The sequence below is a fragment of the Uloborus diversus genome, chromosome 8 (assembly GCF_026930045.1).
Source record: "Uloborus diversus isolate 005 chromosome 8, Udiv.v.3.1, whole genome shotgun sequence".
NCBI classification, from domain to species: domain Eukaryota; kingdom Metazoa; phylum Arthropoda; class Arachnida; order Araneae; family Uloboridae; genus Uloborus; species Uloborus diversus.
In genome coordinates this window covers 92,976,055-93,003,436 of record NC_072738.1, presented here as the reverse complement: position 1 = coordinate 93,003,436, position 27,382 = coordinate 92,976,055, and the positions used below count along the sequence as shown (strand labels likewise).

Genomic DNA, 27,382 nt, shown 5'->3' with positions numbered 1-27,382 from the left:
TGGTTTATAATTTAAATTATTCTGGTCCATGAATAACTTCCTGCTTGCTGTTTTCTCAGAAATAAATCTCAAACGAAAACAAATCAACTTCTTGAGTGATAAACCCATCTGCGTAAATCTTCCCTAAATTAACAAACACCAATTTAAATAAATAAGAAAAAAAAAACAACTTTACTATGAAGAAAACAAGTAATAAGTAAAATATTTAGAAACACACCTAGGACAAAATTAAGCATATTTTCAAAAAAAAAAAAAAAAAAACTCGAAGCACTTAAAAGAAAAACTAAGCACTTAGATGCTGATATTTAACATGATTCCACCTACCCTAAGATTTGCAGACTGAGACAAGAATTCTTTATAACAGTTATAGCAAACTTTACATGGTAGCAGTGGCAGATAGACGGAGAGGGTCATGACCTCCCCTAAACCGTCAACAACAGTACATCCATCCTCATCGAGTTCAAACATTTTATGGGAATAAAATGTACAAAATTACAGTATTTTTTCACTTTATTAATTATTTTTTAAAGTAATTGTTTGCACTACTACTTCATTTCATTGCTTATGAAATTAATTTACAACGTTTATCCCCAATAAGGTGGCAGCAGATACCTATTTTTAAAATTTGTTTGCTTCATGAAACTCAAAAACATATTCAAAAAGGCTAAAAATAAAAATAATAAAAAGAAAGAAAGAAAAAAAAAAGAATGTTTAAATTAAAAAACTTCCCCTCAGCAAGTTACAAGCCAGTTTTAAAGAGCTATTAAATGAGGCAGTGAGAAGCAAAGGGATGCAAGTGACAAAATTAGAAATTTGGAGATAACCAGTACACATGGTAGGTGAACCTCTCCTTTGTCTTGGGTCAGGCAATTTTGGAATAAACAATTTTTACATCAAAAGATTGATGTCTGTTAATTTACCGTTAGCAATGTAAGCTCAAACTAAATCAGTCAAAAATCAATGGGTGTATTACAGTAAGATGATGGGAAACAATTTAGTTAAACAAAGCATTATGTATTTACAACAATTAACATTATTTGACAGGAGGACATATAAGTTTATCTAAGTGAAGAATATAGGTATGAATTTAATAGCTTCTTCCTTATTTACGTATTTAACCAGTTTAGGGGTGTTCTGGTATTATTGCATCATCTAAATTTAAACTTTCACCTCACTCTCTCTAACTTTAAAACTATATTAATGGGGCCAAGGGCTCCATGAACTTAACGGTAACCGTACCGCAAAACTGCCGTGAGCATAATGAAAGGTAAACAAACTGGGAGAACCACATGAGACGCGAACAAAAGATGCTTATTGTTTTGTTTTAAGACGTTCCTAGACACTGAACTGAAATGATTGGTTTTTTTCTGTTTTTTTTTTTGTGACATGTGTTTTTGTGTTTATGTTTGTTTATGCACTGTTAGGAAACATTAAATGTGTTTCGTCCACTATTCTTCATTTTGATTGGGATAACTCCCACATTAACTCAACAAAAATAACAAATATTTAAAGAAGCATTTTTAAATTAATGAAAGTCTTTAAAAAGTAAAACTAAAAACATTTCTACCAATACCAAATGATACAGATTAATGAACACTAAAAAATAGCTTAATGAGGAAATAAGAAAACTTTTCAAAATGTGTGTATAGTTCCATTGGATGCAATTGTCGTATTGTATATATACTATCTGGGTGGGTGGGGGAGACTAAGAAATAGGGAATAAACATTAGTGAAAATATATTTTACCTGCGACAGTATGCAAGACGCAGAATGAAGTGAGAAATATTATCTTTTTTTCTTTCATTGTAGATCTTTTCATCATTATTTTGGCTTGGATTCTAAAAAAAGGAAAGGAATTCCACTGAGAAGAAATTTATTAAGCAGCCTAAATTAGCTATGCATATATTTTCAAGTCTAAATTCAATTTTAGGCTGATTTTTTAATACATTTTTTATCTTTCCTTAAAAGAGATAGGGGAAGACCACATAACAGATGGATAGAGGATAGAACAGATTTATAGCCTTTACTGTGATAGATGACAATATAGACTCTTTCTATTAAAAGTTTTGAGAAGAAAGTTAGACATTTATTATACAATATACTCTCGATATCTCAAAAACCTTGATATAATGAAAAAATTATTTTCTTCCTTAATTTTGCTTATTTATCTAAAGTTATTTTTCATTCTTATGTCCAAGTTTTTAATCAAAACTTTGTTATGTCGAATATTTTTTGAATTCAAATATAATATTTTCAGAAAATCTGTAGTTTACTGTCTCGAAGCAACTCGGCTCAGGAAAATAGTGAACTAGGAGCAGTTTGGCTTACCAAAAAGTTTGTTTTTTAGAAACTTGGAGCATGAAAATAGTGTTATTGGAGCAACAAAATGTATGTTTTGAAGTAAGCAGTGGTGTTTCCCATTTGGTATACTCAGGGATGTGCCGACCAAAACTCACTTTTAGAGCAATCTTAGGAGCAGGAAAATGGTGAGTTTGAAACAGTAAAATGGTGAATTTGGAACAGTAAATTTGCAAATTTAGAGCAGCTTTCTGCAGCAATAATTTAAATTTTGTATCAATTTGGAGCAACAATGTATATTTCAAACACAGAAACGTGTGACACGATAAAACAACAAAAAAGGATATGAAGAATGCAAAACCATGATAATTCCGACAACTAATTGAAGCTCTCTCGATTACATTTATTATTAGTGCAATATTATTTTTTCGTTTTTTTTGGATAATATTTTTTTCAAAAGACTTGTCCTGTCCTGCTCTACTTTTTTTTTTTAACACTTCTTCTGATTTAAACTTAGTTCACACATTTACGTTGCTTAATATGTCACTGCTTAAGTGCACATTTAAGTTAGAGTGCTTTGATACCAATTTTTAAATTTATTTTAATTGCTTCATGAAACTCAAAAACATATTCAAAAAGGCTAAAAATAAATTAATAATAAAAAAAAAAGAAAGAAAGAAAGAAAGAAAAGAATGTTTAAATTCAAAAACTTCCCCTCAGCAAGTTACAAGTCAGTTTTAAAGAGCTATTAAATGAGGCAGTGAGAAGCAAAGTGGTAAAATTGGAAATTTGGAGATAACCAGTACACATGGTAGGTGAACCTCTCTTCTGTTTTGGGCCAAGAAATGGTGCTGGTAGCCCTGGTAGTTGCTGTTATACAATATGATTTAGAAAAAAAATCAATGAAAGCGTACCTAGGATGTTATCTTTAAACGCGTTTTACTCAAAACTTGAAAATGTTCACTTACATCCCTTTGTTTCTCACTGCCTCAAATAATCTTTTTGTTTTTCTTCATTTTTTTTTTGGTATGTGTAAGTTATTTACTTATATATTTGACCCTATATAACTTATATATATATAGGCATATATGTTATATAATGAGCTTGATTAACAAATCTGAAGATCAAGCAAAGGCAAAATTAAAACCTTTTATTTTTAAATGTTTGATATTTAATCATAAAAGTAATAATGGAATTACAATGAACAAAAAAATGATTTTGCAAAAATTTATTTTGAAGCTTGAGGAAGGGGTGCTTTTTGATCCAAAGGGAGCTCATAATGCGTTTTTAATCTGTTTCTTTCTAACTGACGACTTAAATCTTTGTGAATCAAATAAGATTGCGAAGCAATCTTTGGGGGTTGGTGAGCGTCAGCAAGCAGGGCGCAGAGCCCCCTAGTATACTAAAAATAAAAATTATTTTCGAAAAGTTGTTGGCAGGTAAATAGATAAATTTTTGATGAAATTAAAAATCATTGTTAAATGAATTGTTCCTTAAGGTTTTTACTGTAAAAGGCGCGTTACAGAAAAGTTACACTTTTTGACGAATGACCCATAAAGAATGTGTTTGCAGCAGCAGTTAACAGTATTCCAAATCTACTGTTGTTTATACTTTTAAACAACACATTAATCCTACATGTAATATGCCTGACAGCCCGGTTATCACACCCAGAGATCGCAGTTTCGTTCTCATTAAAACTCCTCAGTCTGCAATTGTGAATAACCGAGCTGGAGGCAGATGTCATCTCATTGAAACTGGAGTGCCAACAATTTGGTAGATAAAGTGAATTTATCTCACCAGCGAGTGTCTGCAGCATGGTGTGATTAAACTCATGAATTGAAGGCAAAGGTTGGGTATTTTGAAGTAAGTTACCACCCCTAAGCTAGGGGGTACCCCCCCTAGTACCTTGAGAACAGAGTGGCGACAACAGCGGTGTTCCCCCCCCCCCCCGGACAAGCTCGGCTGCAACTTTCGTCCAGATGCGACGAGAGAAAATTTTGACCCTTTGGCTGACATTAGTCGTTTTGCCACCAAGTGTGAATCGTTACCGCGGTTTTGGCAGCAGACGTGACTTCAGTTTCTGAAACATTTCGCAGAGGCTATTGAGTTTCTCTCTATTCTTTCTTTTCACTTATCTGCCAAAAACAAATACACACATAAGATTTCTAAGAAAACCGAATTGAAAATGATAAGTGACTTCACCATTTTCTTTACATATTATGTGTGCATGAATGAAAACAAAGTAAATGACAAATTTTAACTTTCTCAAGAGAAACGAATGAGAGAGGAGCATTACTTTAAAATATGAGTTTTCTTGAAAAAAAAAATAAAAATTCTATGATAATTGTTTTTTAACGAGAGAAAATTCGCAAAATAAATCGCAACAAAACATAAATGTGAAAATGAAGCCAAGTTCGGTTGAAACGAGGTGCGGGAAAGACGGTGTCACTGATAAAAAAAAAGTTCAGATCTAAACAGTTACCAAGTTCCACAGCAGTTCCTCATAGAAGTTGGATTTCCCATGTTTTCCAATTCATTTAGAAAACAATTTTTTTACTTGCTTTGATAATGGATTTTAAACTTGCGGCAAGTTTTAGTCATTACTATTTTTTTTTTAACTTGCCAAGTCTAAATCCAATATCAAAGAAAGTAAAAAATTGTTTTCTAAATGAATTGAAAACATGGGAAATCCAACTTCTATGAGGAACTGCTGTGGAACTTGGTAACTGTTTAGATCTGAACTTTTTTTATCGGTGACACAGTCTTTCCCGCACCTCATTTCAACCGAACTTGGCTTCTTTTTCACATTTATGTTTTGTTGCGATATCATTACTTTTTGAAAAGCTAAATCAAAGGTTATGTTCTAATTTAGACAGTTATAAATGCAAAAGCGTATATTAGAAACTAGTGGTACCCGCACGGCTTTGTCGGTAATAGAAAAATCAAAAGATCTTTTGGTTCGCCTGTATATTTACTAATAATGTATGGTGAATTTTCTCGCCAATTGGCTTGTACCCATGTTACGGTTCCACGTAATGATAATTTCGTAATTTACTCGTCCATCTTATGAGAATTTTGTTCTTAAAATTGGAATAGAAAAAGAACCACATCGAGTTTTCGAAAAATCGCTTTGAGGTGCACACCCCCATGCTACAAACTAACTTTGTGCCAAATTTCATGAAAATCAGCCGAGCGGTCTAGGCGCTATGCGCGTCACAGAGATCCAAACATCCTCCGGACAGACTTTCAGCTTTATCATTAGTAAAGATATATAATTTCTTTTCTTTTTTCCTGCGGTTACGGGGCACTGGCCAGTTTTAAAGCCTGTTATTTTGATTTTAATTGCTTAGCTCTAGATTTGCTATTTTAATTATTTGATGCATCATTTTTCATTTTAGCGGAACTTAAAGTATTGTTTCAAGCCCCATTTCAGTTAGAAATTAAAGTGTTAATTTAAAACTTCAACAAACATGTTTTGGCAACGTTTGACGACCCCATTTGTTTTGATTTATTTGGCGAAATATTTTGCAATCGCGCGGTGAAGTGATTACGCCGTAATGCTCATAAAAAATAGCGCAGTTTTTTGCTATTTTAATGCAATTTTTTGACTTTTTAGATTTTTTCCTTTACATATGCATGAAAATCTATCTTGATGCCAAATTTCAAGTATGTGAGACACTTGGAAGTTGGTAAACATTTTGATGAGTGAGTGAGCCAGTGTAAAAAATGACACTTTTCAGATAGCAATAATTCTATAACTATAAGAGGTACATTCATGAAATTTAGGATTATAGGTCTTCTAGGCAGCTCTATCAGACATACAAAATTTCAAGCACGTAGATTTAATAGTTTTTGAGAAATGAGGGAGTCAAAAGTAGCTTGAAATGGTTCATGTAAGATACACACTGGTAGATGTGTCGTCTGATTTCCGAACTTGGCTGACACACTGCCGTGTGTCTAAATTCTCAAGAGAAATAAATGAGAGAGGAGCATTACTTTAAAACATGAGTTTTCGTGAAAAAAAATAAAAATTCTATGATAATTGTTTTTAACGAGAGCAAATTCGCAAAATAAATAATGAACTTCCATTGCTTATTGTAACGTGCAATAAAAAAAGAGTTTCCCTTGAAGCAAATAAGGAAACATAATGTATCTGTAGCTGGGCGGTTCAGGGCAAGTCACCCGATTCAAAATCGAGACTTTTGCACCATCTTTCTCAACATTTTAAACTCTCATAAGAAGAATTTTACATGAAGGTTTCAATGAACAATTTTTCATTCTATAAGCTCATAAATGGCAATCCAATCGAATAATAAAAATTATCAGAAAAGAAAAATTGATAACTCGTTCTTGGCTTTGTTTTTGTGACTAAATTCCATTTGGATCCCAGGTACAGACATATGCATATGAATAAGTTTAATTAATTTCTCCTATATCCAACTTTACGAAAACAAGAATTGAAAAGACCAAAACAAACTAGCTAACTGAAATGCACTGTGCTAAAAAGCTTGAATTGAGAATTCTTGATAAAATAATTCAATGATAGTTTCTTACTGCATAAATGCGGACAAATTCTTAAGAAAATAAACAATCCACTTTGAATAGTTAATGCTACAACAATGTAACTGCAAATTTGCATGAAATTGAATGTTTTACGAAATGGTGGTTTAATGATATTTTAATCTCGTGAAAAAATACTAATTTCTTAAGTATTTTCGAAACAGTATGAAAAATACTGAGTTGAATTTACGTACTTATAGCATTTACCCACATTATGAATGTGAATTATTTAAAATATTTTTAAACATATTTAATTTTGAACATTCACACTGTGAGTTATTGGTAATTAGATTCACATTCCCCCTCCCCTTTTTTATGGTTTATGCATCTAAACAATAAAAATATGCTCCAGTATCAATTTTCTTCATAATGAATCATAAATAATAAGCAGTTTCATATAATAACTAATTTAAATTTATTTTTCTTACAAACGATGCATTTTATTTTTATTCCAAGATGATTATTTCATTTGAGTAAAAATATTACATGCTGAAACCCATTTACAAGCAAAACTAACTTCTAAAACCCGAAAATCAAACGCTCCTGGAATGGTTACCGTAACATTAGTGAAGCCAAAAAGCCCGCCAATACTATCCGAATCCAAAATCCCAAGATCAATGCTCTATAATTAAATCAATTTCTCGCTTAGAGTTGCAAAAATGGCAAAAAGTGATAGCCTATACATTTATGTACTTGAGACATAAGGTGAAATGTCAGTACAAAACTGATTATTCACAAAAAAAGCATTTTTCTGAGACCCATCCTATCTTCCTATGTTAAGTCTACGAGACTTTTGTCAAGATGCCCTCCGACGGACAGAGGCGCTTCCCCTCTTCTTAGTGGGGGGTGTGCCTGTCGTCACTCTGATCATTCAAGGCACTCTAGCCAGGGCTAAGCAGAACTACATGCAATATAACAGGCAGCCCGGTTATCACATCCAGGGACTGTAGCCTCTGGATGTGATTGTTTAGTTTTGGCATATTGTTTAATGTGCTTGGAATATTGTTATAAAATTTTGTTTAAAATGTTTTCAGTGAATTTTATTTCATTAATTTTGATTATATTATGTGCTACATTTGCAAGTAAAAAAACTATAATTTTCTGTGATTCGAATTCATAACACAACTAATATATTAATAATCTGCTCCCTTCCAAGCAAACTGACAAAGCATTAGAGTGGTAATGCATAATCACAAGACAAAAAGAAATTATCATAAGATAAAAATCACTCTAAAAGTATATCAATCTTTAAACATTAAAAAAATAAATGAGTAAATTGAATTGTTCAACAATTCTTAAAAGACATTTATACTCACTATCCTAAAATAAAATAAGAGATTCAGCTTCTTCAGCTCGTTAAGAATCATTTCTTTGTAGTCATTTGAATTCTTATTGAATTTTGCACCAGCTCGTTCAATGATGCGCAAAACTGAAAGGGTGAAACACTCTTTTAAATAAATAATATTAGTAAGAAATATAACATAGATTAATAAAACCTTTAAAATATGTAGAATTGATATCTGGCACAAACTGAATGACCATTTCTTTAAAAGTTACAAGGAGTTTGTATAACTTGTATAGGGGGGGGGGGGGGACCCACTTTCCCCTGGGAAGTGGATTCTTGTCCAATACATGGGAAAGTAATCATTGAAAGAATTTGTTGGTCGCTTGACAGATGTCCATCACCAGGATTACAGAGTAAATTTTCTGCAAAAAGCCAGCTCTGGTAACTACTACATCTTCCCTGAGAAGGAAGATACCAACATTGTTCCCAGATGCCAATTTCTGAAAACATTGAACGAGCCAGAATTCGATGGTTGTGGACATTATTTTTTTCAGTTTTAGTTCAAAATATTTCGGTGAAGAAGCATAAGTTAAAATCAATAAACGGTTCTTTGGACATAATTTTTTTGGTAATAATTTCTTAGTTATTGTATATTACTATTGCTATGATCCATTTCACCCCACCGTGGGGTGAAATGGGTCAGATACTTCAATTGCAATTTTCAGAATGTCAATGGTAACAAATTTCAATCACAATCAGTTTAAATTAAAGGGGAAGGATTAGATGTAAAGATGAAATTTAAAAAAAAAGGTACAAAAAAGTTTATGGGTTTGAAAATGGCATCATTAAAAAAAAAAATAATCCAAATTCATCCCACCTGACCCTACCAAATTAGCCAAATACCGAATATTCAGTACAACATATTACCAATAATAATTGTTCTTTTATTTTGTGTTAATTTAAATTGTTTTTCTATTTTGAGCCTTTTGTGAAATTTAAATGCATTTCAGTTTAACATCCTAAATTAATCATCTGTCAGTATAATTATTAAATTAAAAGAACTGAAAAATAAAATACAACATTCCAAAAGAAAACAGGGGTCTGGCCAGAGGATATTTGGGTCTGTTAACGGACCCTTCACAAAAATCCGATCAAACAAAACGGACCTTTCACAAAATCCCGATCAAACAAAACGGACCCTTCACAAAATTCTGATAAACAAGATCGGATCTGTCACAAATAGTTTATTGAAAGAGCAAATCTGAAAGCAAAATAATGCATATTTCTGTGTATAAACCGATAATTTTTGGAACCTTTTTTTAAGTCAAATTAGAGGGATCAGCTTATAAAAAATCGGCTAATTTTGAAAAAAAAAAGAAAAAATCGGTACTCTTGCGATGCTCTGATGCTCCTGCAAGCGATAAATAATTGCTACTGCCAAATAAATATAATGGTTGTTTGTTTTATCACAGCTAATTAGCAGCGGTGTTGTTGTAAACTTTTCTGAAAAGGCATTGGTAAGCACTTTTCTCGCTCATGATTTAATAAACAATAATAATATATATCTGTGAAATGAACTTAGAACTGCAAAGGGATAGTAAAGGTGAGGAAAAAATATGATCGCTTCAGATATGGTTACCAACTTCAAAACTATCACCACTTAGCGTCTGGCGTTGAACCTTTATAATGAGATTAGAAAATATTCTCATCATTTTGCCGGCTTGTCAATATTTGCGTTTTTACGTGCGGTGCGATGCTTAATTGTTATTTTGGGAGAAAATTATATGGGTTTTGATTTTTCAATGCTAACAAGGATGATTAACTTTAAGTAAACTCTTTTAATTACCGTTTTTTTTTTTCTTTAGATGTCTACATTTTGAAAAATGCAATTTTTTAACATCCGATATGAGAATCATATTTTGTTCTTTTTTCAAGCTAATTTCGCTTTATTAGGATTCAAATAAATGAAAAGTCTCTTTATTTCTGTTAGAACTCTCAAGTTTTTAAAGCAAAATTCCATTTTCTGTTATGAGTCAAAAATTAAAATGCTGAATAGATGGTTTGTTTTATTTTATTATTATTATTTTTTTTGGGGGGTCAACTGTGTTCACAGATATTAATGATATGTTATCATAGGACTCTAAAATGCAGTTTAAAAATAATTTTATCAAAAATATTTCTTTTACAAGCCGTTTTTATACTTTTGATGCCTTCACTTTGAGAATTGCGATCTCTTTGCATCCGCTATGGGAATCCGATTTTTCGAATTTTTGATGATTATTACGCTTTGTTAAGAGGCAAACAATTGAAATATCTTTTTATTTTTGTTAAAATCATGGAATTTATAAGTTTGAAACGAAATTCTGTGCTTTTTAAGAGTGTCTTGGGTCAAAAAGTTGAATGCTGAACCCTATTCTGAATTTTGTTTTATTTATTTATATTTTTGTTACAATTATTTTAAATACTGTACAGAAATATATCTAGTATAATTTAACATAATGCAGAATGGTAGATAAATACTGATACTTGAAAGAGCGATGCCCCCCCCCCTCACGCCAAATATCAGAAAAAAAAAATCCAGAATGATTTTCTCGTCATAGAAGAAGAAAACACTCAACTTTAAGTTTAATTGATGCAGTTTGTGCCATCTCTAAATTCTAAAATTTCGTTTTAACAAAAAAAAAAAAAAAATTTTTTTTTTTGCGAAATTTTTTGATTTTTCACAAAATTAATTTTCACAAAATTATTTGATTTTTCACAAAAAACGGACCCTGTGAAAAATCCTGGACAGACCCCTGGAAAATTAATAATGGCTAATTTGATTTGTGTTCATCTGAAATTCCGAATAAATTGAAAATTAACTGCTTTAATGATATATGATTTGGTTGATATATAATGACAGAGACGTGGTGAGAGGCGGTGCATGGGGTGTGACACCCCTTCAGATTTTTTCGAAAGTTGGCATTTTCAACAGATCAGTCGGCAAAATTATATGAATGGTATATTTTATTCTGTATATCGACTTTTGGAACATAAAAAATGCAGGGTTATCAAATGAACGTAAAATATACCAGGATTGTGGAGTCGGAGTGAAAATGACAGACTCTCTGGGAGTTTTAGAGCCTTTGACTCAGACTCCTTTATGCCAAAATCAGTCGGACTTCGACTTTGCAGGCACTGGCAGAGTTGCTCACTTAGAGAGAAAATGACAGACTCCAATTCTTGAACGTTTAAACCTTCGGCTCCCAACTCCAACCCTTTACCGCAAAATCAGCCCGACTCCACTGCCCTGAAATACATCACTCGGCATTAAGTAAGATTTTGCTCAAGTCAGCATTTGTGTAAAGTAGGTAGAGAAGCAGAATTTAAAGACCCAGTACACATTGGGGCAGCACTGGACAATCTACTGTCTTATCTACTCTTACTGAGAAACAAAAAAGTGCCTTTGGGGGGGGGGGGGTCGTACGATCATTGTATGAAACGAGATCTCCGATCTATGAGCCCACAGGAAACATCCAGCCCTAGAACAGATTTGCTGATTTGGCATCCAGTGACTGAATAATAAACAGCAGATAAGACAGATGTCATCAAAACAACGTAGCCGCCATATAGGCCACCAACATCTACCCGCCCTAATTGAAAGACCCTTCATTTTAAAGTTTCTAACAAATGGGAGGGGGAGGATGCCAAAATATGCCATATTCAGCTCTTTGCTGCATCCAGCCAAAATGTAAAAATCATGGTTCTCATTTTTCTGTCTCATATTGATTGAGATAAATTTTTGTGACTCATATGTTTCCATATCTTGATATTGAATTAATCCCGAATTCAATGTTTAGGAAATTCTTCTGTTGCTTGCTTTTATCTTACTTCTGATGCATGCTGTTGATCTGTTTAGCACAAATAAAATATGTTGCTTTAACTCGATTCTTTTTTGTTCGCTGCCCTACTTGTACTTGAAAAAAAATGTAAAGATAAATCTATGGTACATTTTAAACTTAAAATTGGTGTTTCTTACAAAGATCAAATAATTTGGTAAAAATATATAATCAAGTATTAAAATGTCATAGACTGGAAAGTGCAAATGAAGTGTTTTGAATAATTTTAATTGTTCTCGACTCCTTGAAAATAACTAGATGAGTCTTTGTTAGCAAAATGCTACTTTTTAAACTTAATTATAGCAAAAGCAGATGTGAACAAGTAACAACGAATGATCTTTTCTTTTCCCTCGGTGTTCCTCTTCGTCAGTTAATGTCAACGATTTGTCGAACCAAAAACAATTTTTAATTTGAACCATCTTAAGTTGTTAAACAGTATATGACTTTAAAAAAAAATAATAATCCTCCCATTTTTCCCTTGATATTTTTGTAGTTCCAAACACCTGTTATATGTCCTCAAAATGCAGTTATTTACATATATATTTTCAAATTTTTCTCCGGAGGAGAAACCGCTGGCCCCCCAAAAAAATGCTAATATTCTGTAGCCCTCTTAAAGAAGGATCCTGCATCACTCTCCTGTTGCCCTTCCTCTTTCAAGATCAATCGAAAAAAAAGGCAGCTGGAGAATTAAAAAGGAGAATATAATAAAATAAAACCACTTGGCTTGATGTATCATAGGGAAGACACACAGTGAGAGTTTAAACTTAAAAAATGGCCTGTTTTGCCACTGACATAACAAGTTTTCTGGACTACAAAAAGGGGCCTACCCATACCTAAAATTGCTGAGGGGTCTGCTGGCTAAATCCACTCCTGTATTTATGTATAAAGGATAAAGTAATGAATCGGCCAATTTTTGGTTTTTAATTTTTGTAAATTTTTTCTAATAGCTTTTTTAGCTCAAAATTGGCTCTTTAGTTACTTTACTTATTTACTTACATAAAAAAGACATAAAAGTTGGACTAGAAAATGTTTATAATGAATGATAATGCAGGGGGCCAATACAGGATATTTTTCTCGTTACCTATTTTTGTGAAAGTATTGCATCATTCTATTTTTGTGAAAGTTTTTTTTTTTATCAGCATTGTTTTTGTGAACTTTTAGAGACATCCTAATTTTTGTAAAAGAGAATTAGAACAAGTGAAATTTTAGTTTGAAAAGTGTAAATGTCATCTAGTATTATATTTTACAGATTTTGTTTTTGGGGAGGGTGGAGGGTAGCTAAAAATCTAAGAAGTACCAAAAATATCATTGTAATTTCAGCTTAATGGGCTATGTACTGTGTACAATATTGGAAATTATGAGAAAAACGGTTTCCCAAAACATGTTAAAAGATTGCAAAAAATATTGGATAATACACTTTGGCGAGAAACAGCTAAAAATTAGTTAAAATATCACAAAAAGGTTGCTATTTAAGCGATTGTTCGTATAAACCTGCTTAGAATTTTATTTTATTAGTAAATTTTGCTTTAAACAGAGAAACAAATTTTATATTTTAAAATGCGAATTTTCGTGAAATTTTTGATGTTTTTGTGAAGCTACCTGATTTTATTACTTGATTTTTGTGAAAGGACCTATTTCAAAACAAGATTTTTGTGAAGGTACCGAAAAATGGTAGCAAAATCAGCCTATATTGGGCCCTGTAATAGAAATTAAAAATGTAGAAATTTGGCCCATTCATCCCCATCCATGAGGCTAAACGGGTCATTGAAGGTAATGAATGGGCTACTAAATGAATTCAATAAAAACATGGGGATTTTTTTGGACTTTCAAAAAATTCACATCAATAAATAAAAATACAAGCAAAAATGTTTATCAATTTTAATACAATTACTTTTAAATTTTATGCATTTTTTTAAAAATTAAAATTTTTATTGCTTTGGGTAAAATTCAATATTAACATTGACTAAGTGTAAAAATAAATAAGGATTTTCAAATAGACAAGTAATTAAAAAAAAAAGTATTATTTAAATTATCAGCTAACAATAGGATATTTTCAAAATTTCATATAAAATCAACAAAGCAAAAGCACACTATTCCACTCACTATTCCATTATTAAATACTGAATAGAATTACTCATATCAAATCCAAATGGTGAAATACTGATAGGTATATTCAGTAAATTACCACCCATTAGCCAGGGCTAAAGCAGAAATACAAGAAATACACCGGCATAGGCGGATTTAGGCAGAAATATTTGGGGGTGCAACAATAACAGGGATCTAGGGAGGGGGGGGGGGGGTATTCCCGGAATAACAAGGCAGTGGCGAAATCAGAAAATAATTTTAGGGCGAGACTTTTAAGTCTAAAAAATGCAATGTAAACCATATTTAGTAAGATTAGGCGACGGGCAATTCTTAGCATTTCAAACTGCAGAAAATGTCTTAAACGAAAGACGATATTAGAAGCAATGGGTGAATCCAGCTACTGGTTTGGAATCAAATTCACGCTCCAGAAAAAAATTTGAAATTGTAGTTTTGAAAATGCAGTTTTACAGTTCTTGATGATATTTTAAGAGCAGGAAAGGTACGTGTGGCTCCAAGGCTATTTTTAGAAATTTTATTCTTATAAATGTGATTATAGTTCATATTTATAGTTTGGGTTCGTGACTCATAGACTGTCTCCAATTGATTTTTTGATAGCAGATAGAAATACGTACCCCGCTCCCCTCCCCCAAGCTTTCCTTTAACTTTTTATAATTGAATTCAAAAATACTACGGAGGACAATTTTTGATGCTGTTACTGGACGGGGTGTTCTGGAGCTCTGCCCTGGAAAATTTTCGAAATCGAAGTCCTAAAAATGAAGTTTTTCTGCAATACTCCATGGCATTAAAAAAAAAAAAGGATTCTCCCACTTAAATATTTCGAAATAGTAGTTTTCAAAACCAAAATATTAACACTCTTCGATTATATTAGAGAAAGGGGGTCGGACGCCCTTGCTCGAATATTTTCCAAAATTAAAGTCTTAAACACATGACTGTAAGACCATATTTGGTAACGTTAGGGACACTGCAGTTTTTCAAACCTGAAGCTCCAAAAACGCAATTTTAAACGATTTTTGATGTATTTAGGTGATTAGAAGAACTTTCTTGGAAATTTTGCGAATTTGAAACCCAAGAAACGAAATTTGAGGTACTCTGTAATAACTTTGGCTGGAGAAAGGGTTTTGGAGAAGAAAAATTTTGAGGACTAATAGAAAAAATGAAAACGAAATAGAAAAAATGAAAAAAAAGGGGGGGGGAGAGATATGAAGGAAAGAGGATTGTGCGAGGAGGCACACAATTCGCCGCCAAAAATCTGAAGCTGTTGAAAAATTTCAATATCACTACTTCTTTTTGAAAGAAATTAAGATTTTTTCCCAACATTCTTTTTTTCCCGTAAAATAGCTGCGTTTTCCAAAAATGAGATCTTTTCTTCTCTTCAATAATAAAGAATATTTTTAAAAAACAGCTACTCAGCATTTTGTGGGGAGGGTCACCAGTCTTGTGCCCCCTACCCCCTGGATGCACCTCTGCAACAAAATGTCCGGGAGTCCTGTTTCAAAAAGTTTTGAAAATTTACCTTAAAATGCTGGTTTTCGGTTGATTTCGGTGTAGATTTTATTGATAAAGTTTCTTGTAACAGAGCCATGTTTTTTTTTTCCTTTCCGGACTTAATTAGCCATTGTTGTTTCAAAATAGAAGAATTGGTATTGATATACAAATAAATACCCAATTACAGAACATGCAATTATTCTATACAATAACACAGCACTGGACAATAAATTGTTTGAGAAGTTTCTTTATTTGTATGAAATTAATTATTGGTTTTTTTTCCAAGTGGATAAAATTACTTTAATTCTTAATATGAGCACAGTTATGTTTTTCTTGCACTAGCGACGTTTGGTGACACACTGGATTCAAGTAAATTTACTAGTATAGCAGCTATGAATCCCCCCCCCCAAACTGCGTTTCTGAGTGAAATATACTAAACTAATTTTTTTCAAAACCCAACCAAAAAGCTTGGGGGTGCGGCGCACCCCCTGGCACCCCCGTAAATCCGCCTATGTACACCGGTTGTCAATAACTGGAAAGTTCATCTTAGTTATTTATGGAATTTCACTTATGTTTCTAATAAGTAGCTAATATTTCTTAGGGTTAAAATGTGCAAATTTTAATAAAAATTATAATTAGGCTCGACACATCCCTGTATAATGATGATAACATGTGCTATGAGTTAAGAATCTTACCTTAAATACAAATGAAAAATTTATTTTTAAACGGGGTTAAGTAATTTTTTTCCATTCTGGAAAAAACTTAATCTTGTTATGCAATATTTATTATTTACTAACGAAATAGATATTTTTTCCCGGAATTTGGGGGAGGGGGGGAAATACTTTTTTTTTCCCCTGAAGGGGGATTTATTTCCAGTCAGGATAAATGGAGAACTTTATTCCTTTTGGCACAAAAAAATACAATATTTACATTCCAATGTTTTTTTTTTCTTTTGATGCTCTAAAACAGTTTTTATCAAAAACGAACAAATAAGGAATGTCATTGCTAAAAAAATATTTCTATAAAAAATTCATTAAACTGTATGCAAAAATCACATTTTATTCAAAATTAATGATTGAATGATGATTTGAATAATTTGGACAATAATTGGTGTTTTGAGTCAAGAAAGCAATTGGCTAATTTTATAAATAGGTTCCAAATTTTGCTGTATATTTCTGTTACAAAGGGAAAATATTAACATTTTCTGAATTTTCTAAGAAAATATGAAACAACATTTACCGACTTGCTAATCTTACAAAGCAGAAAAGAAGGAGAAACAAATAGAGAATGCAGGGGGGAAATTTTGTGCCTCATACCAGATGATTAATTTTCCTCAAGAGAAAACCGTCAAGACTATCGACAGTATTTTATGTTTTTAATTTTAAAATTTTAAGGGGGAAAAGTATTGGAACGAGATATTTATATTTACCTTTTAATCTTTCTAAGGCCAATTCTTCAAATTCTTCAAGAGTAATATTATCTACTGGAGGACACTTGTAAAACTGAAGGGAATGAGGGTACGACAAATTGTCTTTTTTTGCAGTTAGAAGGTGTCTCCTCGGATTGAACTGCATGATTTTTCAGCAATTTCACAGAAAAAAAAACATTCAAGCAACAACACATAGATCTTTACATCAATGGTATTGCGGGCTGAAAAAATAAATTGACATATGATGAATAATTAGTTGTAGTATTTGTTTCTAAAAACATCAAACAGTTCAGAAAAAGTCACAATTCATATTTTCAAAGAGTGTACAAAGCATAAATTACAATTAATAAAGTTTTTTAAAGCTCTGAATTTTTTTAAATTTCTACCTGAATTGCACAATGATTATTACCCGCAATTACATGAAGAGCGCGCGAAAACGATTCGCTGTCTCATTATATTACATTTGGTGAAAAGTGCTAAGGGATAAGAAAAAGAGATGTAGACTTCGAGCTTTTTCTCTCCGTTTCTCAAGCATTCATAGGTTGCGTTCGACGAGCGCGACGGAGAGCGACCGGTTATGTAATCACGTGACAGCTAATGATCATGTGCTCAAATCAACCAATCAACTGCTTAGAATGGTAACCGCTGTGGTAACCGGTTTATCATAGAACGCTTCGGTTAGTAACCAGTTACTTACCGGTCTACCGGTGATTTTCATCGAACGCAACCATAATGGCGCATTTTGTGCAAACCACTCAAATGCAGGATATAATTTTTCGTTTTGCACAGTAAATCTTTCTTTCCTACTTGTGTTTGTCTTCTATAACTGTGTCAAATGATTAAAACTAGATGAGCAGTCCTCATTAAAAACTATCACAAAGGTTACATATGCGTTCGACGAACTCAACCAATAGACCGGTGACTAACCTATACTAGAGTCCCTATATGAAAACGTAGTTTTCAGAGTTGCGACAACGCGGTATCATTTTCCTATTGGTCGAAGACCGCCGGAGGCAGTGTTTCTTCTTCTCCCGTAGGATTAACATGGAGCGTATGACAGTGCTGTGGAAAAACCCAGAATCTGGAAAATTAAAGGTGAGTCCAAGATTTTAATGCTCATATTACTGTTCTACAATGTTCAAATTATAAGTGTGTAGCTTTACTTGAGTGAGTCCATTCCTATTTCTTTAACTATCGCGTAATTATATCAAGAACATGTGTTCCGGTGTGCTAAAATTCCCTTCTGACACTTTATTTGGGTCTTTTATAGTTAGTTTTACTGTTAAATCATTTAATCGAATCACAACATTATTGAAAAACAACACTTTGAGACAAGGCAAAAGTTTAAATTGTGTAAATTAAATTTTTTAACGATAGATCTCTGTATTCGGTTTGGCGCGATCAATTTCGTGCTTGGCGACGAGTGGAAGTAAACAAAACACACACTTGTGATGTACGTGAGGATGTCTTAACTTGTGATTTGTATTATAAATGCTGTATGTTGCAGAATTTTTTTTTTTTTTAAATAAATGTGACTTGATATTAAAACCCATTTGAACTTATGTTTTAATTTTAGGTTTTTTTTATTTCCTGCCAAGTGGATATGAAGTAGAACACTTGCTTGACACACGGCAGTTTTTATCGATTTTTCGATTTTTTAGGTTGAGCGAGCCAATTTAAAATGTACTATTTTATTAAAAATTTAATGAATTGGAGGCAGTTTTGGTTATTTTGGTAATTTACTCTTTTTTATTCAACAAGCATGTCACTCGCTGTGTGTTCCATCATAAACAGAAAACTTAGATGTTCTAAGTTCGTTTCAAGTATTGTGTTGGTACTTTTTATTATGCTCTAATTAGGGTTTACTAATTTTTAGGTTGCCTAGTTATTTCCTTTACATGCTACTCTTTCTTTATCACCTGAAGAATAAAGTACATGCTATCACTCCGCTTCAGGTTAGTAAAAATTTCTATTTTTATTGAGAAAATGATTTTTAAATAATTATGGCCATGATTGATACATAATTAAGTTTTAACAAGTGTTGAATTACCTTTGAGATCAGGACCGTTATCATGGGTTTTTGAGATTGTAAAAGTCCTCCCAGCCACAGCTCTTGTTTGTCAGAAATTAGGTACATTTAAAGTTTTGGTGGTTGAAATATCAATACTTTTATGATAAAATGCTGAATCAAAGATTTTTTAAGTGAAACTTTTTACGCGAGGGCTTTGAAGTTATGATCCTTCCTTTTTGTGTCACGAAATGTGGAGGGGATAAGCAATGTCGGTTAGAAGGAAAGCAGTGGCTTGCTTGCCTTCAGGTATTGGAGAAAAGTGAGACATTACACTCTTCCGCTTCCTTTCTCATTTTGTATGGTTGCATGTACTGCGTTCAGGCAGCGCAGAGATCAATATGTACATTTGTTATTACTTACTTTAGTTATCGTAAACAGATCATTTCTCTTCTTAAGAAGGAAGAAGATGATCATTATCAGTGGACACATGTATATAATTTTATGTAAAAATATGAATAAGAAACACAATCTGTTCAAAAGTGTTTGATGAATAGTTAAAATGTTTCACGTCTATCGTGTGTCATTATGACACAACCTGTTTCTTGGGATCAAACTTTAGAAGAATTCTACTCTTCTAGATCAGCAGAAAAATAAAGTACATGAAGCTCTCACCCCACAGCAAGTTCGTAAAAATTTCGATATTTGGTTCGAAAATGATTTTTAAATAATCCTATCTCAATTAATGTGGAGTTAAATTTTAACTAGTGTGGAATTGCATTTTAAAATAAAGGCTGTCATCGTGGGGTTTTGAGATTATCTGTAAAGATAAGGGTTCAAAAATATCCGATATTTTGATATACAGTTGAGTCCAGACTTACGCGAGGGATACGTTCCAAGACCCCTCGCGTAAGTCAAAATTTCACGTTGTGGAAAAAGGTATGTGTAAAAACTTTTATAAACATAACCAATCATTTTAGACACGTGTAAATACAACCTTAAACAGTTAAAAACCTTTTCTTAACCATACCTTACTGTTTCTTACATAAAGAACTGAATTTTTATTTGTATTTTAAAAAAAAGCCGTTTTATTCAACATAAAATACTGCTATGATGCACAGAAACAATGATCAGTGGGAAAGACATAAATAAACCAGTACTGTATGTACGGCATGTAGTAAGGAGAACAAATGCCCTCTAGCTGTACTGTACGGTTGATTCAATAATGATATTTGTAACTTTAAAAAAGTGAAAATGATGATTTATGCTGTTGTTATTCTAATATATTTTTAAATACAGTTGCTTCATTGGTTCTTTTATAAAGTTTCCATCTATGGCATTACCCCTCTTCCTGGTTTCTTTAATTTACAATATAAAACAGCTTCCATTTTCATAATTTTTGCATTTTGCTTGGATACTATTACTCGGTGAACTTTTATGGATTTCCTTTTCTTGACTTTTAATTGTACGTATGGAAGATTCACTCATACCATCATACCTAATTGTTGTGCTACCCTTCGAAGCATTTTTTGGTTCAGCTTCAGCTTTTCAAGAAGCTTTACCTTTTCTTTAATTGTCAGAAACGTTCTCTTTTTCTTTCTATCTTCACCAACTTTAGATAAAGCAGCGCTCCTAGGTGTCGTTATATTTTGTTAACTTTCGCATTTAGAATGAAAAAAAAAATAATGGAAAATGAGAAGTAGTTATTTATATAAGCGACAAAAGACTAGTACAGTGTGGGTTCTTCTGCTCTCAGTGATTCTAAAGGGATGAAGGTCCATTCACGAAAAACAACTTACTCACTGCGGTTCCTTTCCGAAAATTTTCATTTTGCGGGCAATTAATTCGCACTAGCTCAAAAATTCTTTACTGTTGAAAAAATCGCGTTATTGCCATTTCGCTTAAGTCGGATCACTTTGTAGTGGGAGTCGACTGTATATTGGATATTTTGATATTTATCCGATGTTTTCAACCAATTGCAAAAAAAAGTGTTTAGTAACTGCTTCCTTAAATCAGAGTTATTTATTTTCTTATATTATTATTATAATGCATCAACTTTAAAAGTAATTTTTCTTTCATTATTTATATTCATTTATTACATGTTCATGATTTTGCCTCACCCACTCAAAAAGTAATTCAATAGCATCCGAGTTCATTTCAACCACTCATAAAAATAAATATATACAGTAAACTCCCGATTATCCGCGGAATTGGGTGGCACAAGTGCCGCGGATAATAAAAATCGCGGATAACCGCAAAAAGACTAAAATGGGGGACAAATCAGGTAAAAATTGTCCTATCTCAAATTCTTAACTGTATTGATGCATAACACTTTCTGCAAACAGTGAAAATATATATAGAGTACAGTACAAATGTTTTGTATTTTTGCACAACTGAACTTAACATCAATAACAAACAAGTGTATGTACGATGAAGAACGCACAATAATAATAATAATAATAAAATTAAATCAATCAAGCAAAAACAACTGAATGTAAAATTACAATAAAAAAAAAGAAAAAAAAAAAAACAGCCACTGGTATTCGCTTTTTACTGCGAAAATACATGTTCGTGATTGTTTATTGATTCGCGGATAATCCGCCCCGCGGATAAACCGCTCGCGGATAATCGGGAGACTACTGTATATAAATGAATATTCAATTTATCAGAGCTTATCTTAATTTGTTGAAGTCTTTAGAAAATCAATACTTTTGTCAGGAAATAGAACATTGAAATTAAGGGGAATTCAAATGCTCTAAAACAGTGGTGCCCAACATACGGCTTTCAAAACTGATTCATGTGGCCAGCTAAAATATCATTTACAGATAAATGAATTTGCTAAAAAATGTGGCTTTATTTTAAAGAATTTAAATTCAAGCATCAGTATATTGCATTCCCTATATTTTTACTTCACTTAAATTTATATATTAAAAACAAACAAAAACAGTTTATGGTTAATTTCTTTAGTATGCACTCACATTTTTTCCAATCACAATCACAAGTAAGCGCTTTGATGAGGTAGTGGCATTCATGTAAAAGTTGAATTCATTGAAGTTGAAAAATTGAAAAAATTAAACTCATGTAAAGACAGGAGTTCAATTTTTTTTCGCAATCTTGACTAAAACCATTAAAAAAATTAATTCATAGTGTTCTGTAAAGTACTGAGGACTGCTGAAATAACACTTTCTGGAATAAAATTTGTTCAATATAACTACCATGTGATTTCATTATAGGATTTGTAGGACCATAGGAGCTATTTGTTGGTCAAAAAATAAATGCAGAGTAGTTGAAATACAGTTCTATTTCAATTAAAGTGTGTTTATTTATTTTCCATTTATAATTTTATGAACTAGTTTAAAAAAACATTCCTACCAATTGTGTTCAGCAGTATTGATGATTTAGCACATTTGAAGAGTTTTACTTCTGCTTTTAAATTTATTTGCCCTTAATGTTTAAGTTTCTTCCAGATATTCTGCAACTTGAAGAAAGCTCAACTACTAGCTGAATGGCCCTGATGCAGATGTTCTGGAAAACTCATGATAGTATTGTACTGTTCGCTTAAAGAGTTGTATAATAGAATGATCTCCAATATTTAGTTTACAAGGATGTCCATAAATCATTTTCCAAGTTTTCTTAGCTTGACAGCTTTATCAAAACTAATGAAGTTGTTTAAAAAAATAATAAACTTCCATACATAATATGCCATTCATGTTTGTTATGCTTCTTATTATGCTGATGACTTCAGAAAATTTGTTGCCGAAATGGTCTTTGGACTTTCAACAATGACACACAAACCAACAAAAATTCTGTGTTTAAATGCTAAATAGTTTAATTAAATAAAATTTTGATCTTCTTCACACAAACAGTGCTGTATTTCTGATTTGTCACGCTTATTATCATATTTATTATCATTCATTTGTATAATAATATTGAAATGTAAAGAGGTAAAACAAACAATTTTGCAACAAAAATTGAGAAATAGCTGGAATTCTGTTTTGATTCTCTAAATTTAGAGTTTTGAATTTGTTTTGTAAAACAAATGCTTTAAGGTTTATGCTTGTTTGTCATGTAAAAATATTGTTTTCAATTTAGATTTTTAATAAATTTTTCGGTATTCAATTGAAGTAATTTAAAGTATACATAAAATTATGAAAGATATATTTAGGTTTGTTTATTTCAGCATTAAATGAACAGTTCATTGATGCTTATTCTCTTTGTGTAGTTATCCAGAAATCCCCCCCCCCCCTCTCAAGAAGAGATTTTTCTCCCCACTTAAACTACAGGACAGGATTTGAATAACTGCAAATAACTCCAATTTTGAAAGGGATAGGTAGCAACTGTTATCTTAGTCCACTTCCGACTGTCAATGCACCTTCTCTGTTTCTGACTAAATTCTGGAAGCATTTTTCAAGATGTTGGAATATAGGTCATGTTCATCCATCCATGATACAGGGTAATGAATGGAATTGCAATCTATATGAAAAAATCTGAACAAAAAATTCAATTTATTTCAATCAAGGGTTTTTTTTTCACAAATAGTATAAAAGAAAATAAATTACATGCATCAGTATATTAAATATACTGATTAGGCAAAATATTATTTTGCCCTGTCTAATCGAAACTCCCTAATTGAGTAGATGGGAGTCAAGCCTATAACAAAATTTATTTTCTTTATGCTTATAAATGACTGAAATTTTTGATTAAACTTGTGTTTTGTCCATAGTTATTAGTTTTAGGAAATGATACTTTAGAGTAAAGAATTTTTAAAAATTTGATAATAATAACCACATTTTGAACATGTGAATATTTTAAAGTTACGTTGCATTTCAAAAAACACAAAGATTAATCTTTGCTTATTTTGTTACTTAAGCAGTTATTGACAATAATAGTTTACCCAAAATCTATAAAAACTACAAATTCTGTTTTGGTACCCTGAATTTGATTTTAATTGCCTCATTGAGAAAAATGTCTTTTTTTTTTTTTTTTTTTGTAAAAATGTTAGGAATTCTATGTTTGAAATAAAGTTTACAGATGTAACAACACCAAAAAAATTAATTGAACACTAGAGACTTTTGTAATCTTTATGTGGTAATGACCTGAACTGTTAGTATGGGATGAATGAGTTTTCTTCATGCTAAGTTGTATTTAAAATCTCTGTCAAAATTAAATGTAAACATTGTTTTTCCACGAACATTGAAAATAAGTACAAGTCCACTACTGGTGCTGGGAATGATTTTTTTCTTTGTTTCATTAAGAAAGTGTCTACTTTCTTTTCTTTATAATATTGTTTTGATTTGAAAATATTGTTCAAAATGTAAGTAATAGATGCTTGATGTGATGCAGAGAAATAAATAAATAACTATAGATACATTTGTTTCTTATTCATATGAGTTGAAAATAAGTAATGTTTCAAATTACACCCCCTCAACTCACCCCCTTCATTTATTTATTTTCATTTTCTTACCTTTTTTTATCTCTTTATTTATTTTGAATCAATTAAATTCTAACACATGGAGGTGAGAATTCACATGCTGCAAACCAAAAAAAAGAAAAGTTATTACAAAAAAAAAAAACTGTCGGCAGATTTAAATGAATATATTTTTGCTGAAATTAAAAAATAATAAATTATTCCTTAGTTTTATCTGTAAAAGGCATGTGATAGCAAAGTTGCACTTTTTGAAGATTAGCCCATTAGTGACTGAAGTTTATAATTAAACTAATGTTTTCTTTTTCGGATGGAAATGCTGAAAATTTTGTGTTTTAAATAAAGTTTATAGATACAATAACACCAAAAAGTAAATTGAACAACAGAGATCTATGTTGTTTACAACAACAACAAGATTACAACAATAAGATCATGCTCTTGATCTGAAAACTTAGCATGAAAGAAATGAGTTTTCCTCATGCTAAATTGTTTTCAATTTTTAGTTTTTGCTTTGTCATAAAAATTCAAAATAAGTACAAGTCCTTTTTTGGTGCTCTGAATTGTTTTAATTTTGTTTCATTAAAAAAATGTCTACTATCTTACTACCTTTCATTCTAGTTTTGTTTTGGTATAAAAATGTTGTTGAAAATTTTAAATAATAGATAGTGTACTTTCAAGAAATAAATATAAAATAATGGAGACATCTGTTTCTTATGCATATAAGAATGTTGAAAAAATATAATGTGTCGAAATACCCCCCCCCCCTCCTTAACTTCCCAATTTATTTCTGAATATTTCTATTGCATCTAGTTCCAAATAAAAATGACCTCTGATTAATATAATTTCAGTTTTCAACTTTATACAAATTAATCTATTAACTAGGTGTGCCCACTAAACCATTAAAATATTCAGAGGTTCTTAATCTCTTTTTTTTTTTTTTTTTTTGAAGTGGGTTGGGGCGAGATGGGATCCCCGCAGTGTGGGGTGCCCCACGTCTTAAGGGGTCCAACGGCCTCTGAAATTAAAGACAAAAATTGACAAAACCTAGCACTAAGACTTATTTAACGTTACAAATATACACTGATGGCCTCTGGGGAGGGGCTATACAGATTTTGTTGTAGGGAGGCCTAAAATGTATAGATCCTGGCCTGGATAGGATACCTTGTTTTAAGCTTCTACATATTTCTAGTATTCCTCTTTCAAACTTTCCTTTGCATATACATGGGTGCCACACCCCTAACAACCCCCCCCCCCCCCGTAGGTGGGCATCCCAGGCATATATTTCCATTCAGAATTTTTAAGCTGATGCTAAGCTTTGTTCCATTTAAATCAGAAAATTGTATATTTTTCCTTTTATAGAAAAAAAATAAATAAGTAATGCTTTTGATATCAATATAAGAAATATTTCTATGTTCAAAAATCTTTATAAAGCTTAATTTAATGTAGCAAAAACAAGCAATTTTTTATGTTCGTTATTTGTTGCTAATTTATTTATTTTCATTTTCTTAATCAGTCTTTATTCTTTCATTCATTTTGAATCAATTAAAATTATAATATAATTTTCGTTGTCTCGGAATCTTTTGATTAATTTAAAATTGATCGTATTAAAGAGAATAAGGTTTAAGAAAAAAAATCTGCTCTTAATTCTGCTAACACAGGGCCATTTTGTCTTTTTTTAATGTTTGAATAAAAATCGAGCGTTTCACTTATTCGCAACTCCAACGAACTGTAGGGGCACTGAAGTCACTGTCTAATGGCGGAATTGAAAACTAAAACAAACGCACATGGTAACGAAGAAAATACTAAAAGTGTTGTGATTTTTGTTCGTACGTATGATTTTTTCGCTTTATTCTTTTTAAATTAATTTTCAAAGTCTTGTGGATATTCTGGCCCACGTAGAAAGAAATGAGAATTCAAGAAGCATTACTAAACGTCAAAGATTAATGCAAACTACGTAGTTTGTAGTTCTAAGCAGCTATTTCCATGATGTTGAATTCGATATTTATCAATTCTTGATAAAACTAAATAATAATTCTGGCCTGACAAGAACAACAATTAATGCTGGAAAATTCAATATGACATTACAAATTATTATCGAAAGAAGATGATACTTCTTTGCCTTGCTTGGCTAGCGCTTATTTTTTTTTCCATTTGTAGCTGAGTTATTTCTCTCGAATTCCCGAATCGGTTCATTTAAAAATTTTCTGTTTCGATTTTTCTAATTTCTGAGTTACGATTTAATTGTGTCATGTTATGCAAATCATCAACAAAATTCTCACGGATATATGGTGGTAGTTTTCTTTTCAGTTGATTGACCATTATTTCTTTTCACTTATCGAATTCTGTAATCTTACTACCATTTTATTCCACTCATGATAAAAATTAAAAATGGTTTAACTAAAAACGCGAAATCTCGCCAAGGCTACTTTGCTCGCACAATACCAAAATGATAACCCTAAACAAATTTGGCGAAACCTTTCAGCTGAGAATAAAAGGAATAAAGTAAATTCTTTCTAGGTTAAACATTTTTCATTTTGTTCTACGATAATAAATCCAAGAAAATATTTTGCATACTGTCCATTCCAACTAAATGCTGCTGTAAAATATGATTAGTTAAATTAATTTAAGATTAAAAAAAACTCATATTCTTACAAATTCATACAAAACAATAATAAAGAACCCGTTTCAGCCAGTCTTTCCGCTCCCGTTTGCGACTATTTTTTTTAAATGAAGCTCGAAAGCGAGCAAGGAGCCAATCTTGCAACTCGGCGGCAACCCTATCTTACCCCTGTAACCGGTTGCGCTTTCCGAGCGTAGCTGTTGTCGCAACTCTGAAAACTACGTTTTCATATAGGGACTCTAACCTATACTAGCCGCCAATCTACCGGTAGCTAACGGTCAAAGTCAT

The 27,382-nt window shown here is 31.8% G+C and overlaps 1 protein-coding gene across 1 annotated transcript in view; it reads right to left on the bottom strand.

Annotated features, from left to right (window-relative positions):
• LOC129228023 (DNA primase large subunit-like) overlaps nucleotides 1–17,535 on the bottom strand; it is a 54,843-nt gene extending 37,308 nt beyond the window's left edge. Inside the window, 7 exon segments of the mRNA XM_054862650.1 lie at nucleotides 1–78; nucleotides 80–103; nucleotides 105–123; nucleotides 1,747–1,838; nucleotides 8,175–8,287; nucleotides 17,042–17,262; nucleotides 17,428–17,535. Of these exon segments, the coding sequence (XP_054718625.1) occupies nucleotides 1–78; nucleotides 80–103; nucleotides 105–123; nucleotides 1,747–1,838; nucleotides 8,175–8,287; nucleotides 17,042–17,186 (471 nt within the window). The 5' untranslated portion in view covers nucleotides 17,187–17,262; nucleotides 17,428–17,535.
• Between the last annotated feature and the right edge of the window lie 9,847 nt (nucleotides 17,536–27,382).